General features: G+C 38.8%; 2 protein-coding genes across 6 annotated transcripts in view; both read right to left on the bottom strand.

The window, feature by feature from the left end:
• The window catches only part of tfeb (transcription factor EB), a 35,512-nt gene extending 29,760 nt beyond the window's left edge, over positions 1–5,752 (bottom strand). For 2 of the 4 annotated variants that reach the window (XM_067587741.1, XM_067587737.1), the window contains exon 1: positions 5,492–5,752. The gene's annotated coding sequence lies outside the window, so the exon portion shown is untranslated. Of the gene's footprint in view, positions 1–4,802; positions 4,885–5,491 lie in introns of all 4 variants that reach the window. The other 2 variants (XM_067587739.1, XM_067587743.1) reach the window with 2 other exon arrangements.
• An 891-nt stretch (positions 5,753–6,643) lies between these two features.
• On the bottom strand, positions 6,644–13,052 carry tmem183a (transmembrane protein 183A). 2 transcript variants are annotated; one of them, XM_067587745.1, is made up of 8 exons: positions 12,837–13,052; positions 12,413–12,502; positions 12,128–12,298; positions 11,855–12,014; positions 11,193–11,373; positions 10,672–10,752; positions 10,409–10,561; positions 6,644–9,337 (listed from the first exon to the last, which is right to left on the bottom strand). In XM_067587745.1, exons 1-8 carry the CDS (start codon positions 12,898–12,900, stop codon positions 9,158–9,160), a joined length of 1,080 nt encoding a protein of 359 aa, XP_067443846.1. In that variant the 5' UTR covers positions 12,901–13,052; the 3' UTR covers positions 6,644–9,157. The 2 variants fall into 2 exon arrangements, with proteins under 2 accessions (XP_067443846.1, XP_067443845.1); XM_067587744.1 differs by having other exon boundaries at positions 10,409–10,564.
• Between the last annotated feature and the right edge of the window lie 1,724 nt (positions 13,053–14,776).

Here is a 14,776-nt window from a genome sequence, read left to right on the forward strand (position 1 = left end):
CACATTAAAATTTTGACCTGATGATAGCACAAGATCAAAAGTCGGAGGATCACCAAAGTGATTATAATTCACCTTGAGAGGAGCATGAATGTCTGTCCCTCATTTTGGCAATCCACCCAATAGCTGTCAAGACGTTTTACTCAAAACTACAAACCTCATGGTGATGCTAAATGGAAAAATCACCAACATCAGTAAGATTCATCCTCTGGGGACCATGAATGCCTGTACAAAATGCCTCCTCAATCAGTCCAGTTGATGATGAGATATTTCAGTCTAGACCAAAGTGGTAGACCAAAAGACCGACATCCCTAGACCCACACTGCTATTGTGGCTAAAAACTTCACATGTTAACCAAAAAGGTGCAGTTTACATCATTGAAGGTAAAAAACAGTAGAATGGCTGTAGCACTGATACTAGCTATATGCTGAAGACAGTCAGTAAGTCATGGTCTACCTAAACAAAGGCAGACATGATATTCAAGATGAGTATGATCGCACAGTCGTGTAATAAGTCATCAGTAGGAAATTTAACTTCCTCATAAGATCTGATTCTGTTGTATGCAAAGCCCTAAAACCAGACAGGAATGGATAGAAAATGTTGTGGAGAGAAAAACCTTTCAGTTTCAATTTCTATTGCAATTAGTCTAAAAACTACTAGCAATAGAAAGAATACTAGGAATGTCATTGTGCAAAACCTGTTTAAGGAGCCTAGAGGGCATAATATTAAGGGAACAGGCAGCAGAGTTCATATGAGAAACAGTTTCTTGTGAATACGAAAGTGTGATCAGTTGAGGTTGATCAAGGGCAGTTCTGACCAGTAAAACAGAAAGATCTTGAAAATGGGGTTAAATATAAGCAGACAAAACCTTTATCTTAACATCTTAGCCTTGAAGTTTAATTTTCTTTAAAATTAGACCTAAACTAAGATTTGGTCATTTGTTACAGTTAACATCTGTTTTACCAAACAGTCATGACCTCACCATTTGAGGTGGTGTTTATAGGTGGTGCTAAAAATCTTTGTAAGGAGATAAAAATATAACTCTGACATCCTTTGAGAAAGCTAAACTTGCAGAGAGCTACAACCGCAAACTACAGCCGACTCCTGCAGTTCATACTAACAAGCAAATTGTCCAAATATACACAACAGGGCAATATGTGTTTCACAGATGCAGCTGAGGCACCATTCTTACAGAAAACAGAGGCAACTTAAGACTGTCACTACTGTTTATCAGTCAAAAGAGGATATGAGACAGTGGAATGAAGCTAAGATGAGGAAGTGGAGTCACACATTCAGCACATGCCCCAAAACATCCCACCCACACTCACCTCTGATAGATCATGGGTCATGTTGTCATATATCACATGTCAGACTGTCATTCCAGTGGTTTTCAAGAAAAAGTCCGACCTTTGGTGACAAAACTTTACTGCACTTTGGCCTTTCTGTCTTTCTTTCTGTTTTGTTTCTAAGGGAAATTCATTTTATCATTGAGAGAGTTTCTCATACAACACCTTTTCCTTGTCCAGTCACAAAGCTGTCCAGGTCAGGGGAGATCTGTCCATATGGCAAACGGATGAAGCTGTGTTTACACACACCTGATGCTCTTTCACACTAGAGTACATCCATTCAACCTGGCCAGTGTGCATATGTGTGTGTGTGTGTGTGTGTGTCTCTGTGTCTGTGTGTACGGGTGCTTCTGTTTACCTGAAGAAAATTAACCCCATCACCAACACTTACAAGCGGACATGAGTCCAATGAGGCTGAAAATATGACCACAAACACACTTTTCCATATACATAGCACACATGCTTGCGCTAATTTGTGCACTGTGACGAGGTGATCAGTTTGTATGTGTCACACATTCATACACATACATACACCCACAAACACAAGCCAAGCAAGAGGAATGCTCCAGTATAGTTATAGTAATTTAATTAGAACAGTTAGTCAAAATGGCCACTTCTCCTGAGATTTACAATTTACAATTTCATTTAGCGTCTGCTAAATGAAATTGTAAATGTTTCACTGCTTGATACTTGACTCTTTTCCATTGATGGCCATCTGAGCAGGCTGCAGCTGTGCTATTGGAGAGAGTGCGATTAGTCTGTCAGGCACCACCGCTGCTCCACATACTGGCCAGTGACCTGTCACCTTGCTGACAATGACCTCACAGATCAGTGTGTTTACTGACCCCTGACCCTTCATACTGCGTGTACTCCATAACCCCACTGACTCCTCTATGTGCCTCTGTCTCATTTTCAACACACCATTGTAAACACACTTGTTTTAAAAATTAGAGATGGAGTGAGTTAAGTACAGATAAAGGTCTACAGCAACTACACAGATAACTTCAGTGTTTCCCTATATTTCCCTATATGTTTCCCTGGCAGCCCGCCAGGCCAACAAGGACCCCCGCCAGGCCAAAAAAATATTTTTTAATGCCAAAAATAATGCCAAATATCCATTAATTTGGAAATCAATAATGTTTGGGGCATCTCTGTGCAGCGCTGTTCCGAAACGAGAGTCAAACTTTGTGTTGTTGCCTGGGAAACTCGTGGTAGTTGCCATAAGGAATAAGGCAGTACGTAATGTGTGTGCGTAGCAAGTGAGTGGTTAAGTGTGTGCGAGCAAGCTGAGCAGAAGAAAAGGTTAGCAGTAACTTGTCAGTCTGGCAGTAAATCTACAGTATAGACCACAGTGTTTCAGTTAATTAAATGCTGCAGCTTCTCAAGACCAAGAAAAGTTACGTCTGTTGTTTCCCCAACTGCTGGAAAAGTGAAGGGGGTTAGCTCCAAAGTTGCAACAACGAGTTAGCCTTACCCGACGACGCTAAACAGGGAACTCAACTGTAAAATGTCTTGCTCAGTATGCATCTTTATCATAATTCCTTTAAAAAAAATAAAATTAACAATAAGGGATCCATATCAAGATTGTTTGTTTATGTTATAACATATTACAATCAGCCAATAAATTGTTATCAGAATTTTAAAACTCACAAATATCTATATCAGTAACGGCCTCAAAAGTCCAGTATTGATCAGGCTATAAGTGTTACGGTTACAGCTAAACTATGTGCCAGTGTTGCAGTACAGTAGATCTATCTTTCTGATCAGGTTACGCAATGGAAATTTTTTCATGAATGGATTCACAGAAACGAGGGAGAGGCAGATGAAGATGATGAAAAAGAGAAACAGATAGTGGAGGAGAGTTTTTGTGTCTTTCCAGGAGAATGGTAATTCAGGTTTAACAGTGTGATGACATAACTGTACTATGTACACTGAACTCACATGCTACAATTCTATATCAATGTAGTGTGAAAAATACTCAAAGTACGACCCAAACGCACATCCACAACAACAACAACAACAACAACAACACATCCACTGAGTGTCTGCAAGTGTGTTACATATGAAATGAGTGAATATTCTACATATGAATGTGCCCAGCCGGCCTCACAAATGAATCTGATGCATTAAAACACAGTTTTCCTCAGACCTGCAGCTGAACCCTCTCCCATGCATGTGCACGCCCATCTGTCTGCGCTGCTGTGTGTCTCCATAACAGTGAACAACAGTGGGGCTACAAAGACATGGTAGTTCTCGTGTCCTTTCGTATCACATTTCTGTCTGTATGGTGTATCAAACCAATATAGAAACATACCAGTGTCACCAAAATACAAAAAACGTCCATGTGGTTGACTGAACTCAGTGATCCTGTGCAATTTTTTCTAATATTTCTTCCCTTTTATATTGTTCATAAATTAAAATCTACCTTCCAAAATCTATTTCATAATCATACTTATGCCTAGTTTAGTGGGACAGTTGAACTCTTGATTTCCTATTTCTACCAACTGACATCATAAGCAGTCATTGTAATGTTTCATAACAAACCATGGTCACCAAAAGACAACGACAACGTCTAGGGGACATTTCTGGGAAATGCACTAAGAATGAAAGTAGACAAGTCATGTCCGTAAGCACAAGCTTGAGGAAAAGGTTTTCACATCAGTTAAAAGCTATCAGACCAGTTGAGACCTTTCTGTTCTGATCTTTGAACCTTATTGTGTCCTCTGGAGAATGGTACAGATAATCACAGAGACCAGGCAGAGAGGTCAAGGGCCAGGGACCAGAGTTTAATGTCAAACACATTATTGGTGTATTGTTAGGTGGTAAGGAGACATGTAGGGCAGCCTACAAGCCTCAGAGTTAGACCTTCACCGAAGGTAAACTTAAGAAGACAAAAGCAGTCTGGTCTGTCCTTAAAGCACTTTTTTTCATTCACTCTCATATAAGTGTAAATCTTCAAATATAAACTGACCATGGTTAATAATTTGGTATGGCAAAAATGATGATAACCATGCTTAATATAGTTAAATGCAGATGGATTAATGTACAAATACCACACGTTTTACTGCAACTTGCGCTTCAAGTTGTTGAATATGGTCAAATAGTTTGACCATATTCAACAGTAAAACAAAACACATAGTTCCCATTAAAATCACAGCTAAATGCAACAGATCTGTCATATGTCATTTCTGGAATAATATGTTGACATTGCATCACTGTGATAGCAGACATAACCAGTTGTAGCCTCCATTCTACCCGCGCGCACACTAATAATAAACACATGGTATGTAAATTAAGCCCACTGCAGAGAGGGGACAAAGAGGACATAAATGGTCGGTGGTGCCTTCATTATTTTAGTGTTGGCACTGCGCAGGACTTTCAGCCAAAGTACTTGAATAAGCAGCAGAGTATTACAGTCGGTACAGTTTAGAAAGTCACAGCTTATACATAGCAGCATACCCCGAGGCTGAGGTGTTGTTACTGATACTGGCCTGACTACTGCTTATAAATGGCAAGAGGGGCAGCTCTCAGCAGAGACTCCCTGATGACAATGAAAAGGGGAAAGTTGTACATTAAAGTTTAACTCATTGGTTCCCAGCAAAAAGACAAACTGCATTATTTATTTAAATTAAATTATTCTTTATTTTTGTAAAACTCGAATGAAATAATTGCATCTTATGGCATGTGAAGACAATGTTTTGACTATTTTGCTCATTAGTTATAGTCAAATGCTAGTAAATGTCTTCCTTGTGTGCACTTACTCTACTCAGATTCATAAAAAAAATTCACATGAAACAAAATCTTGATCAACTTGCATGTAAAGTTTAAGGATGAAGCATAGCAATAAGCGTGCATTGCTAGCCTTCATGTCTCATGAACAATACATAAATGTATATTTAGTTCTTGTGCAATGATTTTTGCAACATTTAATTGAAAACTACAAGACGTAAATCATGCGTTTATTTGCATGGACAAATTGGCTACTTTTACCTTATTCACTTAGCTCAAACAGCTCAAATTAATCACAAAACTTTGTACGTAAAAGCAAGAAATATGCACTTAAAATGTTAAGCTGGTGGTGTTTTCCAGAGGTGGTGGTGTTTTTTTAAGAAGTAACACTTCAGTGGCGGTGGTGAAATATCACTTACCCGCTGTGAAGGTCAGACAGAACGAAGTGAGGAGTCAGGTTCAGGAAAAGTGCGTGCCCACTTCTCTCTTGCGCTCTGTTAATACCAAACTTGTCAGACACTCTCAGAGGAAAAAAAGGTCGTGTTCAAGAAAAAAAAAACCTCTAAGAGTTTTAAGCGTCTCTGTATTTCCACAGACTGCTACGCTACGCACACCCGCCTGCACCTCGGAGGCTAATTTGTTGTCGTTTAGACCGTCGAGATGTTGTCACAACTCAGAACGTCTGCGGTCACCTGTGCCGCCGCCAATGGCAACGCGCTAATGGGTTTATGGGAAATGAAGTTTTCTCATATTCGCAACACTCGCCGGTATTTTAAGGCGATGACGTGACGCCTGTTGACTGCAGATGAGTTTTAAGAGGCCCTCTAACTTTAGCCAAAACCAAGACCCACACGGTTAAAGAGGGGAGCTGAGCCTTTATCGTTTATACTGTCAGCTATTGAGATGCTTATTTTCTCGCTCTGTTTTTATTGTGAGACTGCAGTTTTACATTATGATTATGTAGTCTAGTCGCTGTTAATCTATCAATGTTAGGACCCAGGGGCACACTATTCATACAAACCTGCACAATACATCTAATAACACTGACTCCTAACAAGTTTTCATTTACAGTCATAGTTTGCCTAAAATGTTAAAATTCTAGTGAATACTATCTAAATCTGGTATTTTTGAGGCAATGGTTTGTGATTTTCTATATTAGATTGCAGAGGAGGTCCACATATTGTGTGCACCTCCTTTAATCACAGGGACCACGCATTGTTAGTCCATCTTTAGTTCCCAAATTAACACTTCTATTAAGGTACTGACATTGCATAGGAGGGCTAGGTGTATCCTTGTGTATTTTAAACACCACCTAATACAGTTGATAATCTTGACAGATGTTTTTCAGGGATTAGTGGTCCAGGTGTCTTACATTTTTGTTTCAAGTATACAGCAAGTTCACTGGCATAAATACCATAACAGCAAAACAAGCATTCATGCTCTTGGATCCAAGACTGCTAGAAAACCAGCTTCTGTGGATAACTGGATACTGTGTTCAACACACAGTACCAAATATTACCACAAGAGGGAAGCAAAATACAAGTAATGTTCTATGACAGATGACTGGAGGCTTTCAGATGGGCAGTTTCTGTCTTTATTTCAGTGCAGTAAATTCTTATCTGACAAAAATGACCACCCAATAGAAAAAAATCAACTGCTGCTAACCAGAACATCCAAGTGTCTTCTGCTATGGGGTACTGCCATCAACTAGCTTTTTGTTTCTACAAGTCTACACTGTGTGTGGTTAATCAAATGAACAGAAATGTCACATTATATCTATATCTGCAAGCAAATCCAGGTTAAATGATTCTGATTATGTCCGATGGAAAAAAAAAATGGAAATCAATGTCAATGGTAGCTCTCTCTCTCCATAGCACTTCATGATCAAGCATGAGATTGGTATGATTCTACTCACATTCAATATGTAAAAGACAGACCACTTTTAACACTAATATTTCACAGGTGGCAGTTGAGGACATGGCTAACACAATCAAAAAGGAGACAATCAAAGTGTTTTTAGCCAAGAAACACTTGAAAGAAAAGAAACGCTGCCCAAATCAGCAGATGAGTGGATGACATCTGAGGTAAATCATCTCTTTGGCCCCTTCAATGCAGAGCAGTGTCATTAATATTCACATAATACTAAGTGAGGCTGCCTGAAATTAAATACATTGAAGAAAAAACAAAACATGGTTTTAAAAAGATAATACAACTCTGTTGATGCAACATTGTCAAAATTCAAACCAACGCAAATCAAAAATATTTTAGATTAACTTTTTCAAGTGAGCATAAAACAACCAGGGGACAACAGTACAAATGTTCAACCCTGCTAATCGGAGTTTCAAAAATTCTTCTAGAAAATGTGTCACACATGTCTGTGTAGGAGAAATAACAAACTTTTAAATCTTTTTATGCAACTGGTAGCTCCAAATACACATGATCCTCTCTGCCATGTATGTAGGGCTGGGCAATATATAAACATTTATCAACTATCACTGTAATCACATCGCAGTATTTTATATATTGTGAAATATATATTACTAAATCATTGTGGGGGAAAATTTGACTTTGAATTGTTTTTTGCAAACAATGTTTAAGTGAGATTTCTCCCAGGAGGATTTCTGGAATGCTTGGGAATGCCATCTGAAACTGACTTTCCACTATTATGCAGTCCAGTGTACTAAACATTTACTACACAAATGTCAATGTCTGTTTCAGATAATGATTTTCTTTGTTATCATGCCATTTTTTTTGTTTTTCATATTACAAAGCCCTCTGCATGTTTTCAATAAGGAACTGCTGAAGATGAGGAGAGATTCCAGGGGCCACATGTATAAATGATGTGAACACACAAAAGCCATGCATATGCCATTTCCCACTTATGTAAGGAAAATGTGCAGTGTGCACCTTACAAATACTTCAGACCAGGCATATGAACAGTTTTTTGAAACATATAAGACCAAATTCATTGTAATTCTTTTTGCAGTCTTTTTGTGATCTGTAAAATATAAATAAAAGGTGCATTTATAAACTTGATTTTAAATCATTTCATGAATTTCATTCTTTATATTTACACATTCCCTGTGTTAACGAGGTTTTCATTTTTATCCTTAATTGTGAAGCACTTTGTAAAGTCTGATCGCTATAAATCAATCATTGATCATTTCTCTGATTTTTAACTATAATGACTGAGATTTCCCAGTACATGCAATGATTTGGGCGATATAAATAGCCACAGGCGTGCATAAGTCTTTCCTAATGAGAGCTGTTCTGGCTTTGTTGCAACACAATCTGTAAAATTGCACTTCTTTCTTTGCCCGGCCTTTTCAATGACAAGTCTAATAAGTGTTGAAACAGACCAAATTACTTATATGCCAGACAGCTAAGGGTGTGTCACCATCCATTTATGACTAACTGTGAGAGTGGAAATGGGCTTGGGCACATGCGACCACTTCCACAGTGACTGAGCCTTATGAAATAGAGCAATGCATTCACGTGGCTTTATAGAAATCGGACCAAAACGATGTGTATGCATATTTCTGTCTTTGTGCATACACAAAGTTTGAGCTCTATGCATCTGGCCCCAGGTATCTCTAGGGGCTAGGAGGTACTATGTGGACACGGATTTGTATTAATGACCAGCTATAGGAATAATGTTCATATTGGACGATTCTGCAGTACACAATTTACATCCAGTACCAATGCAGGAAGAACTGTGATGTTTAAATAACGCAGCAGGAAACAGTGTCGGGGACAGACATGCAATGTGATTGATTTTGACACTGAAAGGTGAGGTTTGTGTCCCATCTTAGGCCAATAATAAATATTGGCTTTCTGTATTATCCAACAATGAATCCCCAATTTCAAGTTCAAGTGTTTTCGTTTCCTAACTTTAACTATTTTAACTATCACAGACGAATGTTCAAAAATGTGAATGTGCAGAAACACTGTCAGTGAATGTAATCAAGGGTTCTGCAGGATCATCCAATATCATATTTCTGTTGGGCGAGTGGGATGAAATGACGGCAGGGTTCTTGGTGAGATGTTCTGCTGTAGTAAGATCCGAGGGGGCAAGACGCTTATGTTTAAGTCGAGAAGGGGTACTGTGGATGCCACCAGTCCATGAGCTTCACACTGTGTACGGGATCCAACACCACCTGAATCCCACCCTGATCCCCTCTTTTCTTCCCCCGTGGAATCGGTGAGTCCTGGAACACCAGACGAACGCGGTGGTGGCGCATGTCTGTGCTGACGTTGATTGTGAACTATGACAAAGACAGAGACAGAGTAGCGCAGGTTAGAAGAGGCAATAAGGAGCTATTGCTGTTTATTTTTTTCATCAGTCCATGGTCAGATCAAAAGATTATTATTGCAGAAGACAACATAGGCCAAGCAGACTATTGGCAAAAGTCATCAAAATACAGTCATTTGTGTGTCTAGCAAACATGTGAGTAGGGAGATTCTGGGTGTTTTATAACTTGATTCAACTAAGACTGGCCTTAACTTTCCTAATAGAGGGCTTTTATGTGGCCGAGACCTCAGACTTCTTTTTGTAGAATGTAGCTTCAACGTCCAGCTCACTGGGTATCCCCCTGACCAGACTTCTTAAAAGATTTTATTGCTAAGGCTTGCTCCAGTGTTCTTGCCATTTAACTCTTTACTAATCTCTGGCCTTGTTCCATCACATTTTAAGCCCTTCTCCAAAAACCTGGCATATCAATCCTAGCAACTTTTAGAGATAAAAAATCTTAGAAGGAGACATTTATGAACCGCTAACAGACTAAATGATTAGATAAGAGATCTCTGAAAAATCACAGTAGATTAAAACAGAGCAGACACAGCTTTGCTGGTCTGTCCTTGTCCTCTTAGATCTTAATGCTGACTCTGATAAAGCTGATTCAAACTACACCAACTTAATATCTCAGGGATTTTGTCAAGACTTACAGCTTTTACTGTATCTAGTTCGTAATTTATCACACAGACAGTTTTCTACAAACATAAAAAGCTCTATCTCATCTTTGGCATCACTTGAATGTGGCATTGCCAGGGATTGATGGCAGAGTTGCAGAATGTGTCATTTAATAAAACCAAAAGACACCAGTGGCTGGTTGTGTAGTCAGAACTTTTGGTCATTTAGGCACAACATACTTATTTCCACTCAGTAAAAAACATCCTCAAATGGCACATGTCAACATTAATTCCCACAAATATTAAAATGTTCCTTTTTTTTTTTTTTTGATTATCTATTTTCATCAACACAGGTATTTTTTAAAATGCTTTAAGATCTCCACCAATAAAGCAGTGCCAACCAAAAAACCCAGAGTTATTGTACTAACCAGGGTGAGCGTCATGCCCATAACCACAGGGGTGAAAATGAAGTTGAGTGTGGTGACTTGAAGCACGTAGCAGCCAGAGTCTGGGTTTGTGTGGACATCTTTGTATTGAATGGGCATGTGCAAGGACTTGGCACAACCATTCTTACTGTGTCCCTGCTGGGATGGAGATGACCAGAGAAATATAAAAAACCACAGTCACAATAAGCCAATATCAATTTTGGTTAACATATTGGGATGCAGTTGGTTTTGAAGAAAGCTGTTACCTCCTGTATAAACTTGAAGTTGAACTCCCACAATGCCTCTGGCCGAGTCCCTGACACCTTCTTGACCCAGAACAATAAACACTGCAAAAGGAAAAATTAAGAATTATGTCCACTTCTACACAAAAATGTGAAATACATCTCTCCTATTTTAACCTGGAGGGATTAAACAAGTGCCATGGAGGGTCAAGTCTACAAGTTTTCAGCCCAACCAAACTCTACACTATGTTCCTGTAACATGAAGAGAGTTTATCTTAGTCCGGCCCTCTTCGAGCTACCTGGCTTCACTAAGCCAAACACTGGAAATCCTAAATAGCTGACATTACAATTCTGGTTATCTACAGGCTTGGTTAACACTGAGTTTTTCTATGCAACCATGAGTAAGTTCACATGAAAAAAGCTGAGCTCTTAAATATGAGCCAATTATGTACCATTCAGATATCAAATTAGTAGCAGAAATGAAATAAAAACAAAACTTCAATAGCTCTAACATTACAGGTGACTGAGTACACATGTTCATTTACCTTGGAGTTGAGCAGGGTTGTGGGCGTGGATTCTGGCAGGGCAGGAATTTTGGAGACACGTAAGCTGAACGGCTCATACAAATGGAAAAGGGAGCGAATCACACGGGCCCTTAGACAGTGCATCCTGTCAATAGATTCAGGCAGTAAACGAACTGGCAGATCAACATCGATCTTGTAGTGCCTTTGAAAGGGAGAGACAGAAAGTGAGAGGGAAAGAAAACATAAATTATACATTATGTCAGTTTACTCTTACTTCTGAATCACATTCACGACAAAAGTAAAATGAGTTCATGGATGCTAGGGCTGGGTGATATGACCAAAATCTCATATCCCAATAACGATACCTATCTCAATATAGCACATTTTAATTACATTTTTTGCTTGAAAAATGATTGAAACAATGAATTGATTATGAAAATAATTGCTACTTTTCTGTCAATCAACTAAATGTGTTAGCTCCAAATCAACAGAAACTCAAGTGAAGTATATAATCATCACTACTACTAATTCATTGTTTCTAAATTGGGCCTTGAAGTCTTACAGGTATTCCTGTTTAACTTCATTGTAACTTCCTGCTTGTGCAAAAAAGAGAAGTGCTAGGCTGATCTGTACCAATATGTTCACCACTGACAGCACAGAAATGATCAATAAAGCCATCTCACCTTCTGTAGAGCCTGGTCCAAAAAACTGCAGTGCAGGTGACCGTCCAGGCACTCCTACAGATTAGTGCAAACGTGCACACATCCTCAGGCCGAATATAAGAGGAGAGCACTAACCAAATGTCCACTGGATACTCTGCCCCGTCACTGCTCTCACTGCTCGCTGTGAAAACATACAAACATCACAGTAAATGTTCATGTAAGTCCTGTGCAAGTCCTCCGTGTTTGACTCATTTTTCTCCATTTGCATGCTCCAAAATAGGTTACAAATAATACCCTTTCGTCTCTTGTTTTTCTTCTTGTGAGCCACTTTAGTTTCACTTTCTTCCTCTTCTTCGGGGTCTAGGTCATCACTGCTGTCCAAAGCGTCTGCTATGACACTCATTGCAGACGAGAGGACCTCTTCTACAGCACCCTGAGATGCTTCCAGGCCACAGAGTAATTTTACTGAAACACACAATGTTAATATGAGCCTAATGACACCGTAATCTCAGTTCATTAATATTACATATATTATGTTAACGCTATATATCTGTCAGACTGTACTTCATCAAAGTTTACCTTCTTTTTCAACTGCATTTGCAACAGCTTTTTTCATCCTCCCCGACTTCACAACGGCTGGATCGGCATCAGCATAATCAGCAACGGTCACTAGGAATAAAATAATCAGGTTCTTTAAGGTTTGGTGGTGAATTTCTTTAAAACATATCAGCAAAACCTACTACAATCATTACATTTCTCACATGACTTAGCGTTCAATTCAACTGGATCTTTTGGCTCTTAATTTCTAACATTAGAAAAGACTCAAAATAAGTGACCATAGCTCCACACTTTTAATGTAATGTAGTACACCAGTTTAGTCAAATGATTCATATTCGACGTTGTAAACTTTGGGTAAAAACGTTTACAACCCCACTGTTGAGCGCTAACAGTGGGCGGGTTAGCTTGTTGGCTAATGTAAACGTTAATGTAAACCTAACGTTACCTGATTCCGAACAAATGCCTCCGGCCCTAAATTTCAGCCGTTTTCGGTTCCCTTTCTTGGGCATGTCGACACTAACGATTTGTGGACGCTTAACGGGGTTGTGAGTCCTGCCATGTCTCTATGGCAAGCTGAGGTAGCGAGAAAGAAAGAAAAATGACAGAGAAATTGAAAAATGTTCCGCCAGGATCTTCAGCCATCATGGAATGACGTGTTAGTGCAAGTAACGCGAGATTATCGTTGTAGAGGTTGTTTTTTTTTTCATCAGCTGCTTTATACTGCCATCTGCTGGTCAGTGCGAGCGATTCAACTGTTTCTGATCACTTTTTAATTCAACTTTTTGTAATTTTCGACAAATTACATATGCATAACATGAAATGGACCAATTTAAAACCCAACTTTGATCTGCTTCTAAATGACATTCAGCTCTATTACAGCTCTTTAGTTAAACTGCAAAATAATTAAGCCACAAAGAGCCAAACAATTTTTAAAACCTATACCCTACATTTTTGACCGAAATCACTTGGATGTATCTGTACCCCTTCATTTATTTATTTACGTATTTCATTTATTTATCTTGTCCCCCTTCTTTATATTATTTTAGGGTTAGGGTGTTGTTTTATGCTATATGTTCATTCTCTGGCACTTTGTTTCCTCTGTTTGCTCTTATTTTTGTTTATATGTTATTGTGTTTTGAATGTGATTGTTCTTGTCGATTATTAATTTCAATTCAAGTCCCTAAAATACCATGAAGGAACCAGGCCACTTTCCAGAATGCTTTTTATATACCTAGTATGTGAAAGTATTTTATTTCTTGGTTCATTGTTAATATTTTGTATTACAAAAGTTAGTTAGTGTTTAATTAATTATATTATTGTTTATGCCACATTAAAAAATAAAATCTAGGAATTTGGTCTTTGCTGCAAATCCTAGGGTATCCGTTTCACGTGACAGTGTGGGACTTTCTTCTACAGTTTCTGAGTGTTGCCAATTGGACTTGATTTCTCATCAACTTATTTCTTGAGTAACATTAAATTATTGTTAAGTACTGCTCATTAATTTTTGGCTTTGACTTTGAATTGAGTAATTAATTTTCAAAGTTTCACTGATTTTGCATACAAATCCAGGAGAAGACACATAAGAGCTCAGATAAACGGTTGGAAGAGATGGGGCACAAGGTCAACTTTGTCATCTATCAAATCATACAATATCATATGAGGAGCTGTCTGTAACTATGGACTCCAGTCACGCATCTATTTCTCCTCTTTTTTAATTTGAACATGTATTTAATGTAGATTTATTTTGTCACTCAGGCTGAGGGGTCATCTGGCAAAACTACTCACAGTGACTGGCTGAGATCCTGCCGCCCGTTTGAGTTTAAAGTTGGCCTTCATTCAATAAAGAATTCAGTGACTTGTCAGCAGATTGTCCAGGCATCCACTAAAACTGAAGGCTTGTTATCTGAAGGAAGAGCACTAGCTTTTCTGTGTATCCCTGTAGAGTCCGCTGCCAGTCCGACTTCACAGTTTACAAGAGCCATGAAATGGTTCCTCAGCAGTGTTACTTGGTCCATCTGCATCTACTTCTGACTCAATGGCAAGGTCTGACAGTACAGATAACACTCTGCTGCTCATAAGGTTGCTAATGAATGACACTAAAACTGCCCAGACATTACTGAGCCAATGAGATACTGTAACAACAACAACCATCTGTCAGAGATGGAAGAAACTGTCCAGAAATTATAATCTCTGACAGTGTTATCAGCCCCAAGAGTCATAATGCTAAAAAGATCCACACTGCTGTGTTCAGTGAACTATATAAGTATCACAGCATATATATTGTAACAATGCTGCAGGCCACCACAGCATCCCAGAGTGGCTGTTGACAACATTGTTGTCAAGACCTTGAAAACTCAACTCCACAGAGCCACATCTCCTAGGGCT

Source organism: Thunnus thynnus, chromosome 4 (assembly GCF_963924715.1).
Source record: "Thunnus thynnus chromosome 4, fThuThy2.1, whole genome shotgun sequence".
NCBI lineage: Eukaryota > Metazoa > Chordata > Actinopteri > Scombriformes > Scombridae > Thunnus > Thunnus thynnus.